Source organism: Mobula birostris, chromosome 5, assembly GCF_030028105.1.
Source record: "Mobula birostris isolate sMobBir1 chromosome 5, sMobBir1.hap1, whole genome shotgun sequence".
Taxonomy (NCBI): Eukaryota; Metazoa; Chordata; class Chondrichthyes; order Myliobatiformes; family Myliobatidae; genus Mobula; species Mobula birostris.
This window is the reverse complement of record NC_092374.1, coordinates 59,728,951-59,753,384: the sequence shown is the minus strand read 5'-3', so window position 1 is coordinate 59,753,384 and position 24,434 is coordinate 59,728,951. Positions and strand designations below refer to the sequence as shown.

The 24,434-nt window shown below is 42.1% G+C and overlaps 1 protein-coding gene across 1 annotated transcript in view; it reads left to right on the top strand.

The window, feature by feature from the left end:
- Positions 1-18,799, top strand: part of trpm3 (transient receptor potential cation channel, subfamily M, member 3) — a 357,718-nt gene extending 338,919 nt beyond the window's left edge. Inside the window, exons 23-26 of the mRNA XM_072259452.1 lie at positions 1,586-1,727; positions 8,740-8,939; positions 11,008-11,140; positions 17,443-18,799. Coding sequence (XP_072115553.1) covers positions 1,586-1,727; positions 8,740-8,939; positions 11,008-11,140; positions 17,443-18,799 — 1,832 coding nt within the window. The remainder of the gene's footprint in view (positions 1-1,585; positions 1,728-8,739; positions 8,940-11,007; positions 11,141-17,442) is intronic.
- Positions 18,800-24,434: the final 5,635 nt, after the last annotated feature.

Here is a 24,434-nt window from a genome sequence, read left to right as displayed (position 1 = left end):
GCTATTGATTGTTTGGATAAGGCTGGACTCTCAGTCAAACATCAATTTCCAATGATTCTACCTGATAGATGACCAAAATAATCTTTTCTTCAATCTTCCATGTTTTTTTTCTCCTCAGTATTGCATGCGCTAGTGTCTTGAAGTCAATCATCAATTCAGAATATTGAGTACGTTCTGGGAGGGCTAACATCAGACATGGTGGAAAATGTGTTCCAGACTATGATCAGAGTATGTTCTCCCACCATCCAGGGAAAATGTGTATTTAAATAAGATGGTTGTGGTTGTCCCTTCCTATCACTCTAATTGATCACAATGCTTGGGTCGCATAGGCTCAAGGAATCACCTGGATTATGTTGCCTGTAACTTTCCATTTTACAGCAAATGTCTTGGCTTAACAGTGAAACCTTCAACGTATAAATTAGTACATTGGGGTGTCACAGTAGCGTAGTGGTTAGCACAACGCTTTACGGTACCAGCGACCCGAGCTCAATTCCCACTGCTGCCTGTAAGGAGTTTGTACGTTCTCCCCATGACCACATGGGTTTCCTCTGGGTACTCCGGTTTCCTCCCACAGTCCAAAGACGTGCTGGTTGGTAGGTTAGTTGGTCATTGTAAATTGTCCCATGAATAGGGTAGGATTCAATTGGGGGATTACTGGGTGGCTTGGCTTGAAGGGCCAGAATACTTACTCTGTGCTGTATGTTAATAAATAAAAACATTTTACTGAAGGTCTTATTGATGTAGTTAATGATTTAGCATTAAAGTAATGTTCCACTTCCTTTTTTCATAACTTAATGTTAAATTGGAAATACTGTCTCACATGATTCTTTGAAAATGTAATCTCTCCTAAAATTTGAACAACCACAAGCCTTAGAGAAAAAAACAATTGAGGCATTAATATCATAAAGGGGTTGGGCAGCAGGAACAAGGAGCATTTGTTTGCAGCAGCAGAAGACCGTGAGCATGCACAGGTTTGAGATGAGATTTATAGTTCCTTATGCAGTAGGTTTCTGTGATCTGTCTTGTGAAACAATGGAAGCAGATTCAATAGTAACTTTCAAAGATGAATTCAATACATACTTAAAAGGAAAATGTTTCAGAGCTGTGGGTCAAGAGTAGTGAGAGAAGGACTACTCTGATGGCTCCTTTAAATGAGTCAGCAGAGTCACTGTAGGTGGAATTACCCCTGCTTCAGAGGCAAGAATGAATAAAATTCAAATGTCAACAGTAATAAAGTTAATAGAAATGCAACATCAACCAATTTACTAGCTAAGGGATTTTAAAAAAGAATTCATATTTACCACACTAAATCAGTTGCATATTTTGTGCTCGTGATCCAAACAGGGAGTGAAAAGGCAAGCAGCAGAGCATTAATGATGATAACAACCCAACTTTGCTCAATGGTTAAAACTCTGAGGACATTTATCTCCATTTAATTATCTTTATGCCCTCTGTGTACAGAATGGCACTTGCTTCGTATGCCCCTCTCAACATTGAGCTCAACTTTGGTTGAATGCTATATTGATATGTGAAGACACAGGAATGAGCATAATTTTTTTAATGTATCCTTTTCTTTTCATTTTAGCTCCATGTGGGGCTGGAGTATCGGAGGATGGTAAACCCCTACCTCCTTGTATTACTGGAGCATGGATCATCCCTGCTATAATGGCCTGTTATCTCTTAGTTGCAAATATTCTGCTGGTGAACCTCCTCATAGCTGTGTTCAAGTGAGTACTAGACCGTGTGTAGTATATGAAGTATACAAATAGTCAAGGATATCTTTCAGAGAGGAAATAATATTGGACAATAAAAAATAAATGCTTATGTGTACATTGTAAATTATGCTTCAGTGTTAATAATTTGGCCCGATTACTGTGCTTTTTTTTTAATTGTCAAAAGCTTTTATGTTAACAAATGCTTAATTTAAGTTTTAAGCATGTGCTAACAGTCAGGAGGTAGGAGGTGCCCAAGACAGGAACTCATTAGAGTGGGAGAATGTATTCTGAAACTCCATACCATAAAATTCTATAGAACTGAATTTCAGGAGCAGGGTCCAACGCGCACACACACACAAAATGTTAATCCCTGGTATCAGAATCAGATTTAATATCACTGGCATACTACATGTTGTGAAATATGTTGTTTTGTGGCAGTACATAAAAAAATTTATAAATTACAGTAAGAAAATATATAAAAGATTAAATAAATTAAGTCCAAAAAGAGCAAAAAAAAAATTATAGTGAGGTAGTGTACATGGGTTCATTGTCCATTCAAAAATCAGATGGTGGTGATATAGAAGCTGTTCCTAAAATACTGAATGTGCATCTTCAAGCACCTTCTTGATGGTAACAATGAGGAGAGGGCATGTCCTGGATGATGGGGTATTTAATTGCAGATACCACCTTTTTGAGGCATCATCTTTTGAAGGTGTCCTGGATGCTAGAGTGGCAAGTGCTCATGATGGAGCCGGCTGAGTTTGCAACCTTCTGCAGCTGTGTCCGATCATGTGCAGTGGACTCTCCATACCAGACAGTTATGCCAGGGGTCCCCAACCTTTTTTGAATTGCGGACCGGTTTAATATTGACAATATTCTTGCGGACCGGCCGACCGGGGGGGGGGGGGGGGGGGGGTAGGGTTGCCAACGGACGAGAGTAGCAGTCAAATGCGTTGTTTACCCAGAGTAAGACTACAATGACCATGAAGCCTTGCGCGGGCACCTGCGTGCGCATGCGTGTACGTGCCGATTCCCCTCCCCCCCTTACAAATTGATTTGAGCGATTCTGTTCGGGGGGGGTGTTAATCACGACCGGTGATAAGTGGCTAATGTACTCAATTTCGTTTCTAAGAGGGATTATCTAACGAATTTAATATTAAACACACAGCGCATATTTTCCTCGCATGAATATAGAGATAAGTCAATTATCATGGGAGCTTGAAATAAGTGTGGCACGAACTCCAGTAGAAGTGGTAGAGGCAGGTTCGATATTATCATCTAAAGAAAAAACGGATAGGTATATTGACAGGAAAGGAATGGAGGGTTATAGGCTGAATGCAGGTCAGTGGGACGAGGTGATAGTAGCGTTCGGCACGAACTAGAAGGGCAGAGATCGCCTGTTTCCGTGCTGTAATTGTTATATGGTTATATAAGTCAATAGCATCATAATATTTTAAGTAACATTTGGATATTAAACACACGGCACATATTTTCCCCGTATGAACATATAAAATCATTGCAACACACCAATATCGCTGAATCAGTGGGAGCCCTGGGCTTGTTTCCCTGCAACAAGACGGTCCTATCGAGGGGTGATGGGAGACAGCGATACTCGAAGGGGGTTCCTGATGTCCAGTCTATTCTGCAATTTAGTTTTCGTTCCACTCATTGCAGAGATAGCAACGTTTTCAGTGCTTTCGTGGCTATCTCAGGATATTCAGCCCTGACTTGGATCCAGAATGCCGGCAGAGATGTTATGAAAAACATACTTTTCTGCCCGCCGTCATTTGCAAGCTGGAGGAGTTGATCTCCTTCCCACGCTGACATGGATGACGTATGCGTAGTGACCGCGCATGCGTTCAAGCTCAATAGTGGGGGTGACAGGGAATGAGAAAAAGTGCAGCTGACTCCTATCGCCAAATCATATTGTTCCCTCGCGGCCCAGTAGCGAATGCTTTGCGGCCCGGTGGTTGGGGACCGCTGAGTTATGCAACCAATTAGAATGCTCTACATGGCACATCTGTAGAAATTTGAGAGATTCTTTGGTGACATAACAAGTCTCCTCAGATTCTTAACGAAATGTAGCCACTGTTGTGCCTTCTTTGTAATTGCATCAATGCGTTGGGCCCAGGATAAATCGTTAGTGATGCTGATACCCAGGAACTTGAAACTGCTCACCCTTTCCATTGCTAATCCCTCAATGAGGACTGGAGTGTGTTCTCTCAACTTTCCCTTCCTGAGATCCAAGATCAATTCCTTGGTCTTAATGACATTGAGTGCAATGTTGTTGCAACGCCACTCAACCAGCTAACCTCTCTCACTCCCATACGCCTCCTCATCACCACCTGAAATTCTGCTAATAGTTGTGTCATCAGCGAATTTATAGATGGCATTTGAGCAGTGCCTAGCCACACAGTCATTGGTGTAGAGAGAGTAGAGCAATGGGTTAATCACACATCCCTGAGGTGCACCAGTGTTGATTGTCAGTGAGGTGGAGATGTTATTTCTGATCAACACAGATTGTGGTCTTCCAGTTAAGAAGTCAAGCATCCAGTTGCAGAGGGTGGTGCAGAGGCTCAGGTTTTGGAGCTTTTTGATCAGAAATGTAGGAATGATTGTGTTAAACACTGAGCTGTTGTCAATAAACAGCATCTTGACATAGGTATTAGTATTGTCTACAGTATAATTTCCCTTTAGTGAGGGTACCGATAGCTGCCTATTATCAGATAGGGCTTAACATCTTCATTTGAGTTTAGCATTTCATGGTCAGCAAATCCAATACCATTACACTATTGTAATCACCAATTATGTTAGTAACCAAGATGAAATGACAGAGTGTGTCAGTCAAGGTTATTTTGGTTAGTTGGATGGGGTGGAGGATTTAGAGACCATGGATTGAGCTGGGAATAAGTTTCATGAGCTTACAGTAGTGGTTGGATTCTGTCTGCTCAGAGAATGGGTGAAGAACTGAGTGAAGAAACTAAAAGGAACCTCCCTAATATATCGTAAGTTTCCAAAGTAATGAGCCAGACTTGATCAGGGATGTCCCTTTTAAATCATTGTTTTTAAAACTCTGTGTTTGAGACTGCTCAAAGACAGACATACCTCAGGATAGCATGACTTAATTACCCTGGAAATGATCCTAACAAACATATTGTGAGAATGATGCTAATTGTTCCATGACTAATGAAGAAGCATGTCATTGGAAAAGTCGTTCATGACCAGCAAATTTTAGATTGGCACGACTCAGTCAAGATATGATTGTCATCATGCTCCACTCTGACTGTGGTCTCCCAATGAGGAGGTCAAGGATCTAGTTGCAGAGGAAGATACAGAGGCCCAGAATTTGGAGCTTGTTGATTAGTACTGAGGATATGATGGCATTGAACACTGAACTGTAATCAATAAACAGCAACCTGTCACAGGTACTGCTATTGTTCAGGAGATCCAAGGCCGAGTGAAGAGCCAGTGAAACTGCATTTGCTACAAATCTATTGTGGAGATTGCAGCAGGTCCTTGCTTAGGCAAGAGTTGATTCTGACCATGACCAACCTCTCAAAGCACTTCATCACAGCAGATGTGAGTGCAACTGGGTGATAGTCATTGAGACAGCTCACCCTGCTCTTCTAGGGCACTGGTATGATTGTCATCCTTTTGAAGCAGGTGAGAACCTCTGACTGCAGCAGTGAGAGACTGAAGATGCTCTTGAACACCTCTGCCAGTTTTTCATTGCCCTGCCAGGTACAACGTCAGGGCCTGACGCCTTGTGAGGATTCAACTTCATGAAAAATGCTCTGACGTCAGCCTCCAAGACAGAGATTATAGGGTCACCAGATGCTACAGTGATTCGCACAGGTGTAGTTTTATTCTCCCTTTCGAAGCGTGCATAAAGAGTGTTTACCTCATTTGGGAGTGAAGCATCACAGCCATTCATGATGTTAGATTTCGCCTTGTAAGAAGTAATGGCCTGCAAACCCTGACAGATCTGACATGCATCCAATTCCATTTCTGACTTCAATCGGAATTATTTTTTTGCTCTTAACATAGCCTTCCGTAGGTCACTGCTGAACTTGTATACTGGATCACTGGTCTTGACCATACCTTCTTGGTTCTCTCCACTGGTACTGCAGTTTTTATTCACTCCCTATACAGTGGAAATAGAATTATAGCCAGGCGATCGGACTTTCCATATCAACAAAATCAGCTCAACTGTAGTGTGGAAAATCTGAAATAAAGAACCATAGAACAAAATGATGCTGAAATATATAGCCAGCGTAATGAAATATTCATGTAGTCTCTGGTCAAGGAAGGAAGCAACTTGCCTGTCATACCTAAGCCAGCTCATGTCACCTGTTATTTTGCCAATCAGCTCAAATCCATGCTATTTGGTCACCAAACCTACTACCAGCAAGGTCTCCTCATGTAATTTATCAAAACCACTCACATTCCATTCCTGTTCATTAGAGTAGAACAATATTTTTCCAGCTTTATTTAATTTAAAACACACTTCTTGTTTGAGCTGCACTTAGTAAGATCAGATTTGAATGCATGGTAGTTATAGGTGTAGAATAGAGTGAACTTGAAGTCAAAGTCCAAGTCCAATCTGTGGTGGTCTTCTCCATAATTTAACCTGTCTTTGTATTCCCTTCACTAAGGGGCGATCTGATGGAGATGATAGTAGTGTGGATTGAGAAACAGTTTCCTCTGGGTGCCTTACAGTTGAATGTAGGCAGTCATTGTTTCAGATAAAGACTAGTGAAATAGTCTGAAATCCTTCCCCAAAAATCATTCAACTAGGTGAAGGACGCTAATCAAATGAAAACTTCAAATCTGTAATTATCTGATGTATGCATCAAAATGCAGCTGATCTGAAAATTTGCTTTTCTGATTTAGTATCATTAAGTAGGTCCAAGGTGAGTAGATGGAGCTAAGGTACTGATCAGTTATGATGTAACTGAGTGGTAGAACACGCTTGATTAGTTGAATGGACTCCTCTTATCCTTAAATTGATATATTTTGCTTTGTTCTTAGCATATACTCTCTCTCCCTTCTGCATATTATATACACCTTTAGATTTAATCTTGAGATAAAGAGAGATAAATGATCAGATTTGTTATAAACGTATTGTCGGCTCCCTCATCTACCCGGTGACTGTGCTCTGAACACAAGAAATAGGAACAGAAATAGAACATTTCGCCACTCAAGGTGGCCCTGCCATTAAAGTTCTTCAAAGCTAATCTGCTAATGCCTCATCTCTTCTATGAGATTCACTAATCTGTTTTCTTGTAAGGGGATTTCTTACAAGTAAATCAAGCTTTTAGCTGTCTGTAGTTTAGAGAAAATAGAAGTGATTATATTTGCAGTACCAGCGACCCGGGTTCCCACTGCTGCCTGTAAGGAATGTGTGTGTTCTCCCCATGACTATGGGGGTCTCCTCTGGGTGCTCTGGTTTCCTCCTACAGATCAAAGATGTACCAGTTGGTAGGTTAATTAGACATTGTAAGTTGTCCCATGATTAGGCTAGTTTTAAATTGGGGGAATTGCTGGGCAGCACAGCTCGAGGGGCCAGAAGGGCATATTCTATGCTGTATGTCAATAAATAATAAATTTTAAACAACAGAAGTTTCTCAGAGAGCAAGTGTGGTGAGGCTGTTTTCTCTGATGGGCAAGTCTACAACTCAGGGCTATAGTCTCTGAATAAGGGGACCACCAGTTAAGACTAAGATCAGCTGGAAATTCTTCTCTGAGGGTGACAGATCTTCAGAATTCTCTTCTCCAGAGAGCTGTAGGTGTTGAAATGCCAATTTATGATACTGCATAGAACTGTCAGCTTGCTGCAGTTTATACAGAAATGGGCTCTGGCATTCCAAACACATGGACTGTAAATCACAAATGTAAAATGCTCACTTTGCCTCCAAACTCACCTTTGGAGCATTAGATAAATAAGAGACTAGAAGGAACAGATATATTTTATATCTATGGAGAAGCAAAAGATTATAGATGCCAAATCTGGACAATTTGACCTGAAATATCAACTGTCTATTTCCCTCCACATCTGCTACCAGACCCAGTGCGTTCCTCAAGCTTCTTGTTTATTCCAGTTTATATCTGTCCTGAGTTCTATACTAGCCAGAGCTGGCACATCTACTGCAGAATGTACTTTTGTTCAAATACATTCACTGATATCCATTTAAAAAGAAAGTATTTCAGTCTATTTTTCTTTTTTAGTTAAATAAAAACAAATATATATGAAAAAATGTTGCATATTTTTAGTTATAAACACAAGAAAGTCTGCAGATGCTGGAAATCCAACAGACAAAATGCTGGACTAACTCAGCAGGTCAGGCAGCATCTATGGAAATGAATAAACAGTCAATGTTTTGGGCCGAAACCCTTCTTCAGTGAAACATTTATAAATTTATAATTTCTTTTAATTTATTTTTCATAATTAATGACGTTATTTTCAGTGGTTTCCATATGTCCCTGCTTATCAGAGAAGTATTAATAGTGAAAACGTCTTCAGGGAACAGAGGCCCTTCAGGGCAGACTCTGGGCTGGGTCTCAGTTTTTGCAACCTGCAGCCTAATCAACACACATTATCCAGTGCGGGTCATGCCAGTGGTGGTGATACAGTTTATGCACTGGCAGCCAAATGGCCACAAAAACGGTTTTGTACAGGACTAATGCAAACATTGGCCATGAGATGCAAGCTAGCATCAGTTCGATCTGGCTCAATAAGTATATTAAAGGCTATGGTAGTTTGATTTTCAGATTACTGGCTTTTCCAAGGATATGCAGACAAGGCCAGTAACCATAGCAACAAATGGCAGAGCAGACCTGAGAGCTATATGTCCAAATCGTCCTATTTATCTTCTCCACAGGTTTTCAATTCATCTTACTCTTTCTGTTTATTTTATTTAAACATCTGCAGTGAAATAAACCATATTTTCCTGGTGAGGTGAACATGGAGGCATTCCTTCTTTTTTTTCCCCTTCACAACCTGCCTCTTTTCTTTCCTTCACAGCAACACATTTTTTGAAGTGAAGTCGATATCAAACCAGGTTTGGAAGTTTCAGAGGTACCAAGTGATCATGGCTTTCCATGAGAGGCCCGTCCTGCCTCCACCACTGATCACCTTCAGCCACATGACTATGGTCTGCCAACACATTTGTTGCCGCTGGCGCAAGCAGGAACGTGAGCAAGAGGACAAGGATTACGGACTCAGTAAGTCACTTGTTCAATGGAGACAGCTTTCTTAACCAATCCTGCTTGATAACAAGCATCTAGAAGGATGTCAACTGGGGATTTATTTTATAGTTGGCATTTATTAGTCTTGGAGAAGACAGGGCCTCACTTATGAATTCTTTATAGATTCCAGTTCTCTGTGACCTCCATTGGTGATAATACATAATATCAGTGGGACTTCAACATCAAAATCAAATAAAACTCACTTGCAGCAGCATCACAGGCACTTGTCATCATTCACAAGAAAAGATAAAACAAAGAAGAACACAATTAGAGCAAAAAAAGAGTCCACTTAGGGCAAAGTGATCAAAGAGGTCATAGTTTTGCTAAACTGTTGTGGCTAGGATTGTGCTGATTCATTCAAGTGCCAAGTAGTTGAAAGGACGTTGCAATCTTGAACTTGGTGGTGTGGGATTTCAAAGTCCTGTACCTCCTTCCCAATCATAGTTGGAAAAAGATAGTATGTCCTTGTGGGGTGGGTGTGAGCTTTAATGATGGATGTTGCCTTCTTGAAGCATTGCTTTCTGTAAGTACTATCGATGGTGGGGAGGGATGTGCTCATGATGTGTTGGGCAGATCCACCATGCTCTGCAGCTTCTTACATTTGAATTGCCGTACCATTCCATGATGCAACCAATCAAGATATTTTCAACAGTACATCTGTACAAGTTTGTTGGAGTGTTCAGTGGCAAGCTTAGCCTTCTTAGCCTCCTAAGAAAGTAAAGCCACTGCCCCCTCCCTTCCTTGTAATAAGTTGCAGCTTTTGAGCAGGCACAAAGTATAATTAACTGTTAAATTAATCGTTAATGTAAATACTGGAAACACTCAGCAGGTCGGTCAGCATGTACGGAAAGAGGGTTAATGTTTGAGGTCAAAGACCTTTCATCAGATCTTCAATATGAAGTATTAACTGTTTCCCTTTCCATAGATACTGCCTGATCTGCATTGGAGTCTCTTGGTTTTCAGGTATATTAACCCAGTTTAGCACAGGTAGAGTCATGGGACGTGTATTAACAATCACTAACTCTTACTATCGTCTGAAATATTGGAGGTACCACAAATTACATCTGAAGTGCTGAGAATATAAGAAAGGAGCGGTAGTTGGCATTAAGATGGCATGAGCCAATCCACCACTCAGTAGATCTGAACTTGGTTTCAGCTCCATTTTCCTGCCTGTGCCTAAAACCCTTCACTCTCTGAGAGACCAATAACCTCAGCCCTGAACAGAATCAATGACTGAGACTCTGGAGCTTTCTGAAGTAAAAAAAAATCTGATGATTCGTGATGTTCTGACAAGAAATTCATCTTCAACCCTGTATTAAATGTGCAATCCCTTGTTCTGAAGCCATGTTCCCAATTTCTACATTCATTTCTACTTCAGCAACTGCCTTAAAAAAACCCTTTAAAATATTTAATATTTCAGTGTGATCACGTCTAATTCTTTTCAAATATAATGGCTGTAAGTCCCATCAGTCCTTATGAGACTACAAATTACCCCGGTGAATTTTCTCAGAATTGCCTTCTCTACTTATGTACAAGCAGTAGTAGGTCAGCCATTCAGCATAATGAGCTTGCTTTGCTGTTCAGTATCTAATTATAAATTCATTTCTGCATTTCTGCCTAACTCCAGTTCAACCTCTCACTTATTAATAATCTATTTACCTTTGTCTTAAAAACATTCAGACTAATTCAGCCACCCTTTAAAAAACAGGTTTCCAAAGACCCTCAGAAAAGAATTCACCTCAAACCAATCTTAAAATTGGGCTGTCCTATTTTTTAAAATTTAATCCCTATTGTAGATTCTCCTACTAGATTAATCATCGTCTTCAGGTCCATCCTGACAGCAGCTTTCATAGTCTTACATACTTCAGTCAAATACCCACCTCATTTTTCTAAATTCCAGTGAATATTAGCTCGGCCAGTCGAGTACCAACTCCTATTCAAGGAGAGATAGCATTTTAAATTAAGAACAATATATGGTCTTGGTAAACAAATGGACACCTGCAATAAAATTTTAACTTTATTTTTCTCCTTTATCCCTGATTAGAACTATGCATAACTGAAGATGAACTAAAAAAACTGCACGACTTTGAGGAACAGTGTATAGAAGAGTATTTTCGAGAAAAAGATGATATGTTTAATTCTTCAAATGATGAAAGAATTAGAGTTACTGCTGAACGGTAGGTGGTCAGCATGTTTAAACAAGTATATTTCCATTCATAATGAACATTGTCTCAGAGTTGAGAAGAGCATTTACCCACTGGTCAGCTGAACTTGGGTTTAAATTACTCCTGTTGATGTGGAAAATTGCTTTTGTGATAAAGGTTTGATGATGCAATTCCTTTATCAGCTCTCAAAATAAACCGGTGAATAATAGTGGTATTCATAGAAGGGTATTAGGATATTTCAGGTAAGTTTCTGTTAAGTTTCCCTATTTTCTTACTGTGGCAGGGGTATTACAAACATTTGTAAGTGTAGCTTAAATAGCCGTTGTGTGTTCTTCATGCCAGATGTTGGAGTCCTGGGAGACCTCGAATCTCCCAAGGAAATAAATCTGCATGAAATGCATCCAGCTGTAGTTTCTTGAAGACTGGGTGCGGGATCTGGAGCAGCAGCTGGATGACCTTCAGTTTGTAGAGGAAAGTGAGGTGATCATCGATCGGAATACGGGGGAGTAGTCACCCCTAAGTTGCAGGAGGCAGGAAGCTGGGAGACTGTCAGGAGAAGAAAAGGGGAGGTGAACAGGCAGTTAGCACGGAGCACCCCTGTGGCCATTCCCCACAATAATAAGTATGCCATTTTCAATACTGTTGCAGGGAATGACCTCCCAGGGGAATGCCATGGAGACCGGGTTACTGGCACTGAGCATGGGTCTGTGGTGCAGAAGGGAAAGAGGGAGAAGAGGGAAGTGGTAGTAATAGAGGACTCAATCATCAGAGGAACAGACAGGAGGTTCTATGGACATGAATGGGACACCCAGATGGTATGTTGCCACCCAGGTGCCTGGGTCAGGGATGTCTCAAATTGAGTCCACAGCATTTTGGAGGGAAGGGAGAACAGCCAGATGTCTGAGTACATATTAGTACCAATGACATAGGTAGGAAAAGCAAAGAGGTCCTGAAGAGAGAATTTGGGGAGCAAGGCAGAAAGCTGAGAATCAGGAGCTCCAGGGTAGTAATTTCTGGATTGCCACCTGTGCCACCCGCCAGTGAGGTTGATTTGGCAGATAAATATATGGCTTGAGAAGCTGGTGAAGGAGGCAGGGCTTCAGGTTCTTGGATCATTGGCATCTCTTCTGGGGGAGGTATGACCTGTACAAAAGGGGCGGGTTGCACCTGAACCCAAGGGAGAACCAATATTCTTGCAAACAGGTGTGTTAGGGCTGTTGGGGAGGGTTTATACTAATTTGGCAGGGGGGTGGGAACTGGAATGAAAGGACTCAGGATAGGACAGATAGTAAAAAAGCAAAGATAATGTGTTATTAGACTGTCAGGAAAGATAGGCAGATGATAGGACAAAATTGACGCCAGCAGGGATCAATCAATGCATTGGGGATGCAGAATCAAAAAGGGTAGCAAATACAGTACTCAAAGTGTTATATCTCAATGCACAGAGTATAAAAAATAAGGTGGCTGGATCTTGTTGCACTTTCACAGATTGTTGGGTATGATTTTGTGGCCATCACTGAATCATGGCTGAAGGATGGTTGTATTTGGGAGCTGAATGTCCAAAGTTATCGGAGGGATAGAAAGATAGGCAGAGGTAGTGGTGTAGCTACTGATAAAGAATGGTAGAAAGATGTGATATAGGATCAGAAGATATTGAATCCTTATGGGTTGAGTTAAGAAACTGCAAGGGTTAAAGGACCCTGATGGCAGTTATATACAGGCCTCCAATTGGTAGTTGGGATGTGGACTACAGATTACAACGGGAAATCAAAAAGGTATGTCGAAAGGACAATGTTGTGATAGTCATGGGAGATTTTAGTATGCAGTTTTATTGGGAAAATCGGTTGGAAATGGATTTCAAGAGAGTGAGTTTGTTGAATGTCTAAGAGATGGCTTTTTAGAGCAGTTTGTTGTTGAGCCTACTAGGGGATCAGTTATACTGGATTGGGTGTTATGTAATGAACCGGAGGCGATTAGGGAGCTTAAGGTAAAATAACCCTTTGGAAGTAGTGATCACAATATGATTGAGTTTAACTTGAAATTTGATAGGGAGAAAGTAAAGTCTGACATAGCAGTATTTCAATGGAGTAAAGGAAATTACAGTGGTATGAGAGAGGAGATGGCCAAAGTAAATTGAAAGGAGCTGCTGGCAGGGATGACAACAGAGCAGTAACGGTGCAAGTTTCTGGGAAAAATGAGGAAGGTGCAGGATAGACGTATTCAAAAAACAAAGAAATACTCAAATGGCAAAATAGTACAACCTTGGCTGATGAAGGAAGTCAAAGCTAATGTAAAAGCAAAAGAAAGGGCATACAACGAAGCAAAAATTAGTGGGAAGACAAAGGATTAGGAAGCTTTTAAAATCTGAGATTCAAAGAGACTTGGGAGTCTTTGTGCAGAATGCCCTAAAGGTTAACTTGCGGGTAGAGGAAGGAAAATGCAATGTTAGCATTAATTTCATGAGGTCTAGAATACAAGAGCAGGGATGTGATGCCGAGGCTTTATAAGGCACTGGTGAGGCCTCACCTTGAGTATTGTGAACAGTTTTGGTCTCCTCATCTAAGAAAAGATGTGCTGGCATTGGAGAGGGTCCAGAGGAGGTTCACAAGGAATGATTCCTGTAATGAAAGGGTTATCATATGAGGAATGTTTGATAGCTCTAGGTCTGTACTCCCTGGAATTTAGAAGGATGAGGAAAATCTCATTGAAACCTTTCAAATGTTAAAAGGTCTAGACAGAGTAGAAGTGGAAAGGATGTTTGCTATGGTGATGGAGTCTTGGCAAGAGGGCACAGCCTCAGGATAGAGGGGTGTCCATTTAAAAGAGAGATGCAAAGAAATTTCTTTAGCTAGAGGGTGGTGAATTTATGGAATTTTTTTACCACAGGCAGCTGAGGAGATAAGGTCATTGGGTGTACTTAAGGCAGAGCTTGATAGGTTTTTAATTGGATACGACATCAAAGGTTACGGCAAGAAGGCCAGGGAGTGAGGCTGAGGAAGGGGAAAAGGGATCAGCAATGATTGAATAGTGGAGCACACTCGATGAGCCAAATGGTCTAATTCTGCTCCTATGTCCTGTATTCTTATGGTATAGGATATCCCATTGCTCTTTTTCAGGGTCTTCAAAGTTTTCCAATATAAAACAAAGGGATGAAAGTTGCCTTTTGTTGTCAGTGCTACAAAGCTGTGAGAACAATGACCATTAATTACATGCATCTCAGCACACTCAACAGTCCTCTAATTGAATGTGTCAGGTCTGTACAACTACAGCCAATACTCCTGTACACATTTAGTACCAGTAATCAAAATTTCAACCTTTTGTCAGGCTCTCAGACATTCAGTCCATTTCAGCTATGTTGATTCTTACAAAGAACTATCAGATAATCTCCCGTGTATTCCTTCTGCCTTCCATACTATCTTTCATTTCTTTTCTTTTTTGCCCAATTATTTATCTCATTTCCCATTTGAAATTTCATTTTGAATTTGCTTCCACCACCCTTTGAGGAAGCACATTCCTGCCCAAACTTGCTGTGTAAAAAAAAATTGTCCTCCTGATGTCACAAAGATGTTAAAAGAACGCAAAATTTTGATTACGGGGAGAAACTGCATAGACTGAGGTTGTTTTCTTTGCAGCAATGGAGGAGGAGGGTTTTGGCTGTGGTGTTTAAAATTGCAATCAGATGCAATATCACTAGCAATATATATATTATAAAAATAGATAGATATGCACTGAGGTAGTGTTCATGGGTCATGGGTTCATTGTTCATTCAGCAATCTGATGGTGCAGGGGAATTATTGAGTTGATGGTAGCAAAAGAGAAGAAGGCATGTCCTGGGTGATGGGGGTCCTTCATCATGGATGTCACCTTTTTGAGGCATCACCTTTTGAAGGTGTCCCTGATGCTGTGGAGGTGAGTTCCTATGATGGAGCTGACAGAATTTGCAACTTTCTGCAGCTTTTTCTGATCCACTGCAGTGGCCCCTCCATACCAGACAGTGATGCAACCAGTTAGAATGTCTCCATGCTACATCTGTAGAAATTCGCAAGTGCCATTGGTGACTTACCAATTTTCCTCAAATTCCTAATGAAGTATAGCCACTGTCATGCCTTCTTTGTAATTACATTGATACTTTGGGCCCAAGATAGATCCTCAGAGATGTCTACACCCAGGAACTTAAGTGCTCACCCTTTCCATTTCTGATCTCATGATGAGGACTTGACTTCCCCTTCCTGAAGCCCAAAATAATTTCCTTGGTCTTACTGACATTGAGTGCAAAGTTGTTGCTACGACACCACTCAACCAGCTGATCTATTTCGCTCCTGTATGTCTCTTCATCACCATCTACAATTCTGCCAAAAATAGCTGCCAGACACAACTATTGTTGGCAGAAACAGGGACTAGACAGGATAAACTTAGGAGATTGGTTATTGATTTTCTTAGGTGTGGGGATGATATCTGAAAAGTACAGATACAAGCTAATTGATAATAGGACTACTTTCTTGTCAGTTTCACCCAAAGAATATTGTGGATCTGTGAAGTATTATCTCAAGGGTGGTGGATGCAAAGACCCTCATTAAGCTAAGGATATGGATGAACATTTGAACAGCCATAAGCATTAAGAATATCATCCAAGAGCAGGGAAGTATGATTAACTGAACCATCTCCCTATCTGGCCAGAATTGGCAACATGTGTCAGATGTGCTGTGCAGTCTGATTTCTCATCAGGTTGCTTAACTAGTTGTAAATCTGTCACTGTTAACTCTCTGTCAAAGAAATCCATATTTACTCCTCCAAATCCTGGCCTATGTGTGAAGATATCTGCCAAATTTCACCTCCCCCTTCTTTGTCAATCTGCCTCCAATGACCTTCGTTGAACCAGTTCTCGAGGTTGATATGTATTCTTTTGTGAGGAAGGCAAACTGATCTGACATAGTCCCTTTTGGACAAAATATCATCTCCTATCCTTTGTCAAATTACCTTAACTGAACTCTGATGACAAATTAAGGTAAGTAAGTATTCTGCTGTGGTTGATTTAACATGGTCCTCATTGGTAATTGGTAACTTGGTAACTAGTTTATTGCCTCATAGAGTCATAGAAAATACAGCACAGAAACTGGCCCTTTGGCCCATCTAATCCGTGCTGAACCATTAAACACCCAACTCTCACGAACCTGCACAGGGACCATAACCCTCCATACCCCTACCATCCATGTACCTTCCAAGATCTTTTGTATACCATCCTCACAGATCATTCCATACATAATTAACATCAATGGAAAGTAGTATCAGAATGCAGAATATGGTGTATACAGTTACAGAGAAAGTACAGGTAAACAATTAAGGTGCAAGGGCAGTGATGAGGTGAGTTGAGAGATCTAATGGTCATCTTTATTGTATAAAGTCTGTTTAGAGTTTGACAACAGTTGTCCCTGAGCCAGGTCATTCTTAAGCTTTTGTAGCATCAGCCCAATGGAAGTAGGTTGGCGGGGTCTTTAATTTCATTGATTGCTTTCCAGTGGCAGTGGGAAGCATAGACAGAGTCCGTGGATTGAGTTGCCATACCAAGCTGTGGTGCATGTGGATAGGACACTTTCTGCAGTACTTCAGTAAAAAATGGTGAGGGTCAAGAAACAGTCATCTCTAGAGTTGCAAAGACTGGTAGAAGTTTGTAAAATTATGAGGGGCATAAATAGATAGCCAGAATCTTTTTCTAAAATGTCCAATATCAGAAGCCATAAATTTAAAGCGAGAGGGGGAAAGTTCAAAGGAGACGAGTGGGCCAAGTCTTCTTTTTATTATATAGAGAGTGGTGGGTGCCTGGAATACACTGCCAGGATGATAGTAGAGGCAAATACAATAGAGGCATTTTAGAGCATCTTAGATATGCATATCTATATGCAGGGAATGGAAGGAAATGGACTTTGTACTAACAGAAGGGATTAGTTTATTTCTGCATAACATCGTGGGCTGAGGTGTCTGTTCCTGTCCTACAGTGTTCTATGTCCCAAGGTGGTATGGTGGTAGAGGCAAATACATTAGAGGAGTTTCAGATACCTTTATAGGCATATGGATGTGAGAAAGACAGAGGTACATAGATATTGTATTGGTAGGAGGGATTAGTTTTAGGATGTTTCTGATTTGCCTTTTTAGCTGGTCTGGCACAACATTGTGGACGGAAGGGCTGTTCCTGTGCTGTACTCTTCAAAGTTTTATGTTCTCTCTCACTAGCGACATGCTGAATTCCCTTAGGCTTCTCAGAAAGTACAGGTATTGGCGTTGGCTTTTAATGAGCTTGTGTGGTGTTTATTGCACAGGGTAGACAACATGTCGATGCGGCTGGAGGAGGTGAATGAGAGGGAACACTTCATGAAGGCGTCCCTGCAGACCATGGACATCAGGCTGGGGCAGCTGGAGGAGCTGGCGGCGCGCATGGCAACGGCCTTGGAGCGGCTGGCCGGCCTGGAAAAGGCCGAGGGCAACAAGGTGCCATCCAGGACGTCATCGGACTGCACCGAGGCCGCCTGCATCCTGCGCCAGAGCAGCTTCAACAGCCAGGAGGGCAACTGCGGGGGGTACCGGCTGCCCGAATGCGGAGAGCATGTGGCTGAGGAGCCAGTGTCCCCCACGTCGCCCATCGTCATGCCAAGAATGAGGAGCCATTCCTTCTACCTGGTAAGCCCGAAACCAAGGGCTGGCAGCGAGAGGTGCGACTTCCCCTTCAAGGAGAGGTCGCTGAGCTTGCAGAGGGCTAGCAGCTCACAGATGGTGGCAGTGGTGCCCAAGCCTGAGACGGCCGATGGAAAAAAAGGGCTGGCTTGTGTCGACACGGAAGCCGACAGCTCCTCTCTCCGGGTGCCAGCCGCCCTTCACCCGCCCGATGTAGTGGCCGCCCTACTGAGGGCGCCAGCACCCGGCTGGCCTGAGGAGGAGGTGCCTGTGCCCGCGGATGAGCTGCTGGTGGGAGACGGTCCGCCGGACAGTTGGTGGGCGGGCGAGTCGCAGCCACTGGAGCGCTCCAAGAGCAGCCGGTACCTGTGTAGCCCGGCAGTATGTGCCGAGGCCTCATGCCTGGTGGTTAAGTCGCACAGCTTTGCCTTGCCATCATCGTCGTCATCCCACGGTTACTATGGCTGCCTGGGCGTCCCAGTGAAAACAGCTGAGTATACCAGTATTACCGACTCCATCGACACCCGCTGCGTGTCCGCTGCCGCCGCCGCCAGCACCCTCCACGCTGAACACTCACCCCTGTCCAGTGGCTCGCACGGCGACCACTCCAGCGGCCTGGACGACAGTGTTGCCTGTCACCCAGAGCGGGAGGCCGAGCTCAGCCACCCCAGTTCAGAGAACGATGAGGACGAAGAGGTCGGAGGCCTCGGTGGGGGAACCCCGCCCGCCCTCTACAAGCTGGAACGGGCCAACAGCTGCACGGCGGCCGATCCCGCCAGCCCGGCGCCTCATGCCAGGAAAAGCTGCTCCATCAGTGACCGACTGGACAGGCAGCGCAACTCAGTGGCCACCACCACCACCATCGCCACTGCTGCCTTGCACGGTCCATTCCAGCGTAGCCGCTCGTCTCGGCCCGACGTCAGGTCTGAGGGCTTTTCTCTCAAGGCGCTTGGGAGAGCCACGGCTTTCCGGAGCTTTGACAGCAGCAAACAGAGCTTCACATAATGTGTACCAACCCTCTCTCCCCTCTCCTCGCTGTGTGTTTGATTACTAACGTGTGCTTTATAGGTGCCCAGACCTAACGCTCTTTCTCCCCTCCTTCATGTTTCCACCAGTCTCTCTTTTTCTCTTTCTCTTCCTCTGCCTTGGCACACTACAAATGAGGAAGGGCTGAGTCATCTCATTGACATAAGTGGGTTAGTTAATCTTGTACTGTCCTGGACTGAGCTGTTGCTTGAAGGTTAATACCAGAAACTGCAGATGCTGGAATCTGTAGCAACAAGCAAAATGATGGAGGTACTCAGCAGGTCAGGCAGCAACTATGGAGGGGAATGGTTAGTCAATATTTCTATTTGAGACTCATCACCTAGTTGATGTTTCAGAACAAGATCCTTAATCTGAAATGGTTATGATACAAATGAAGGGTCTCAATCAGAAACTTCCAACTGTCAATTTCCCTCCACATGCTGCCTGACCTGCTGAGTTCTTCTAGTGCCTTCCCTGCTGCTGAGGAAGGTTGCTCAAAATCCCACTGACGATGAGGAGCGACACCTCAAACAAAAAAAAAGTAGGCAGCTGGAAATGTGAAAGAAAAGCAGAAGATACTGGAAATACTCAGCAGGAATAGTGGTATCTGTGAAGAGAGAAACTGAGATAGTGATTTCTGGTGCAGCAATCTGGTCATAAGGCTTCTGGCCTCGATACAGTTTCAACCCAAAACATTAATAAAATTCTCATCTCTCACAACCCCACAGCTCCACGTGCTGCTCAATGTACTAAGTTCCTCTAGCAGATTGTTGTTCCATATATCAGCTTCTGCAGTCCCTTGTGCCTCTAGTGTTTTTGGTAAATGACCTTCCATCAGAACTCAGTTAAGAATTCATGCACCTTAAAAATTATCTCTATTTCTCTCTCCATGGACACTGCCAAAACTGCTGAGGATCTCTTACAAAATGCTGGAGGAACTTAGCAGATCAGGCTGAGGAAAGGAATAAACAGTCAACATTTCAGGCTGAGATCCTTTATCAGGACTGGAAAGGAAGGGAAATGAAGCCAAAGAAAGAAAGTGGGGGGAGGGGAAGGAGTACAAGCTAGAAGGCGATAGGTGATGCCAGGTGAGGGGGAAGGTAGGTGGTTGGAGGAGGGGGGAATGAAGTGAAAAACTGGGAGTTGATAGGTGGAAAAGGTAAGAGGTGGAAGAAGGAATCTTACAGGAGAGAGGAGTAGACTATGGAAGAAAACAAAGGACTAGGGACATCAGGGGGAAGAGGATAAGCCACAGTAACAGTTTCTCCCTGCCTCATTCATGATTAATGAAATCTCCCGTCAACTTTCCATTCTCTGGCAAAAACACTTCCAACCTTTTCATTCTTTCAAAATAAAATATTATTTGAAGATTCAGTTAGGCCAACTGCAAGTTTCAAAATTGCAATTAGTAAATTGTTTAGTTATTTAAAGGATAAGGAATCAAGGCAGATAGATATAGTTAAGATATAGATCGGCTATGATCTGAGTAAATGGCACAACAGACTGCAAGGCCTGGATTTGTCCTTTTCCAATGTTCAATTTAAACTGATAAAGAAAGCCTACATAAACATCTCATTAAACCTTCTCAACCATTTAAAGTCTGTTCAATTGGCTCATTCTCAGCCAACTGAAATCAATGTTGTATTAATATTATGGTAGACTGGGAATTCATAAATAGTCAGCTGTAAAGGAGCCCTCCTGTACTCCAAACCCAGAACCCAGTTGGCATACTGTAGCTCCTTTAACTTCTAAAGGAGAGATTGAAGGTACAATAAACATGTTCAGTGAGATTAATAGCACAAAGGGAGAAATAATTTTGATACTAAACATTGGTGAATTTTGTGAACTGCTATTTGTTAATATTTGATAGCCTTTCGAGGAAGGATTGTACAGTATTTTTAAAAATAATTTGCAAGTATCTGTAGTTTTTGTGGTTCAAGTTCTATTCCTCGTCAAGTGATAATGTAATTGTTGCTACGAGTGCGTTTGCTGGCTCTTATTCATAAGCATGTATGCTACTGCAATAAGAATGTAAATAATATTGTCCATCCTTAAGGTCAAACATGAAATTTAAAACTCTGGCAGTGCATGCATTTAAGTAATCAGATGGATTTCACCAAAAAGTGGTGGTTATAATAGACATGTTTCAAAAGTCAAGGGCCAATTTGCACAAGTGCTAAATGGATTTTAAAAAATGGCTAACAGACTTAACAAGTAGTTTTGGTCCTTTTGGACTTCTAAGTTTAAGTTAGATTTTAGATTTTATGAGCCCCAAAGTCCTGTGAAACACATTAACAAGCACATTGGTTTTCAAAGCATGGAGAAATCACGGAGTCCTACAGTGTGCCACTTGTTTGGAAGAGTTAAGTTAGTCCCGCCCCTTTGTTCAGATCTCTGTAAAATGCCCCTTTTCTGTTACTCAAGCTGTGCATCTTTTGAATCTGCTTTTGCTGCCCTTTCAAGGAGTATATTCCAAAACCCTACTTGAAACTACATCTAAAATCCCATCTGTTGCAAATTACAAATCCATACCCTCTGATTACTGACAATTTAGACAACCGAATATTGATAATGTTGCAAAACCACCTGCAAGTATGAGGGAATAAATTCTTGTTCTTGTTCAGTCACCTGCATTAAATCTATAATGCTGTCGTGGAGACACAGTGTATCCATTTTTCTGAAATTTGGTTATTGGAAGCACTACAACACAATGATTACAATATTCTACACTTTTTGCAAAGGACTGGAGGAAAACTATCTACCCCATTAGAAGTTATTTATCTCGTTATCACACATTTGTAGTACTGTATTTAGTGAACAGTATTTCAAGTCATTGGCAGGCTCATAGGGACAGATGGAAGCTCCCATCCATATTAAAAAGTGTTAGGACTTCACCTTCCTCTCATCCTAAGCATATACACATATGAGTGCTGGGCTGTCATGGTAAATGTTGCCAAATAAAAAGCACTCTGCAAACAGTACCGTGAATGACACACACAGAATGCTGGAGGAAGTCAGCAGGTTAGGCAGCATCTATGAAAAGTTGATGCTTTGGGCCAAAACCCTTCATCAGGACTATGAATGGCCAAGTGAATGGATAACTGTGCCGTCTAAAGACCATTCACAATCATCACATGGGTGGAATATTTGCAATTGCTTTTTTGGCAATTTTTCTTTAGTGTCTCCATCCAGGTTTATCTTCTTTTCTATGCAGCCAGATGCACACATGCCCTCACATCACATTTTTCCCCCTGTCTTCCCTCTCCTCCCTCTCCCCCTCTCCCCCTCTCCCTCTCCTCCCTCTCCCTCTCCTCCCTCTCCCTCTCCTCCCTCTCCCTCTCCTCCCTCTCCCTCTCCTCCCTCTCCCTCTCCTCCCTCTCCTCCCTCTCCCTCTCTTCCCTCTCTTCCCTCTCCTCCTTCTCCCTCTCTTCCCTCTCCTCCCTCTCCTCCCTCTCCCTCTCTTCCCTCTCCTCCCTCTCCCTCTCCTCCCTCTCCCTCTCCTCCTTCTCCCTCTCCTCCCTCTCCTCCCTCTCCCTCTCTTCCCTCTCCCCTCTCTTTCCTCTCCTCCTTCTCCCTCTCTTCCCTCTCCTCCCTCTCCTCCATCTCCCTCTCTTCCCTCTCCTCCCTCTCTTCCCTCTCCTCCCTCTCTTCCCTCTCCTCCTTCTCCTCCCTCTCCTCCCTCTCAACACACACACACACACACACACACACACACACACACACACACACACACACACAGCTAGATCATTTGCTGCTGAAACCAACAACTTTCTAAATGAGCACTGGAGCCTAATGTTACATTGATATCTTCAGCCTTTCACTGTTGTATTTTCAAAGGTATAGGTCTAGCAGCATTCTACAAGTTTAAGTAATGACAGAAATAGGAGATCCAGCTGTTAAACATAAATTAGAAAGTAGAACAAAACTCTTGCATTTCCATTGCACCTTCCCTGTTCTTTTCACAGCACCCCGAAACTCAGTACAACCAACAAAGTGAGGTCATTACTGTAATGTACATGTAGCTGTAAATTGGCATATAGTAACATTCCTGAAGTAATGCTGACCATAATCTTCTAATAACATGTTGATTGTTGGCTAATGAGTGTCCAGAACTGTTCGCCTACTCTGAAATAATGCCATGAGAGCATTGACTTAAATCCAGTGGAGCACCTTAATATTTCACCTGAAATATATCAACTCTGTACTTTTGGTTTTTGCACTCAATATTTTGGAATAAACACACAACCTTCTAATTCAAAGAGTGCATTGTAAAAGTTGAAAATATATTTCAAAGGCTGTGAAAATATACTGGTTAGGATTCCCACAATACAGTCTTCATAATAAAGATCCTGGAGGCTTGAGTTTATATCTCAGCATCACGATAGTTGTGTAAATTAAACTCAGTAAACTTTGAATAAAGCAACAATAATCACGACCACTGGATTGTTACAGAAATCACCAGTGACGTTAAGGGAAGGAAATAGCTTTCCCTGGCCCATATATGACAACAAACCCAGTGTATTTCCTTGCTCTTAACTGCCCTGTGAACTAGACAAGGAAGGCACTTTGTGCAAGGGCACTCTGGACATACAGTGAATACTTGCTTTGCCAACGATGCTCCAATTTCATTGCCAAATTTTTAAGAGGTTAGGTCAAAGTACTAAGGGTTATTTAACATCTTATCCAGATTAGGTTATTTGTTTTGGGTAATAATCTCTAGTTGTGGAAGAGATGCTGTAACTGGGCAAGATTTACGACAATCTCAGACCAAATATGGGACTTCTAAACCTTGAAGTGATCGTTACAAGTGTGCAAAGGCAGCATTTCCTCTATCTTTGAAATGCAAAAATATCAAAGTGTGAAAGGTGGTCCAATAATGCTCTCCTGATTTTAATATTAGTAAATCAGCAGATTTACTTTGCAAATCCTCAGACAGGTTTGGTTCATTCTGAAGATAACACACACACACACACACACACACACATTTTTTTTAAAACAAAATCTATACTGTGAACAAACCTGCTGATCAACGGTTATAGATTTGTATTTGTGACGTGCAATATTTACCTATCAATGGAAAAACTAATGCCAAAATTCACAGGTAAATTAGGTCATACATGACTGAATATAAAAGGCAAAAGCTTGGGTATTTCAGAGTCAGACAAAGGGTCGATATAGTATTTGTAGCAAAGTTTGCACTTTCCCCTAAACCTCCTCCCAGCCTCTGCCACTTTTACTTGAATGTTCTTATGTCACTTTGCTGAAGGAAAAGGGATGTCCAGTCCCAAGGCAGATTGGGCTCTCAAAGACTGATTGAGCTTTACATTAACAACAAGGATAATGCAAAATTTAGATATGGCTTTTTACAAAAACATTGAACTCCTGTTCTTGACAGAAGTGAAAGATCATAAACATGCGTCCTTGATGTTTGATACTGTTTAAAATCTTAGAGGTGAGACATAGGCATGATCTTAAACGAGGATTCCTCTGTTCAACAACATAATTATCACATTGCCAGGAAAGTCTCTCCATCTATGCATCAACTGATTGTAAATGGTGTGAGTGCAAATCCAATTTATTTCCTCCACAATATATATTTTAAATAAACAGTACA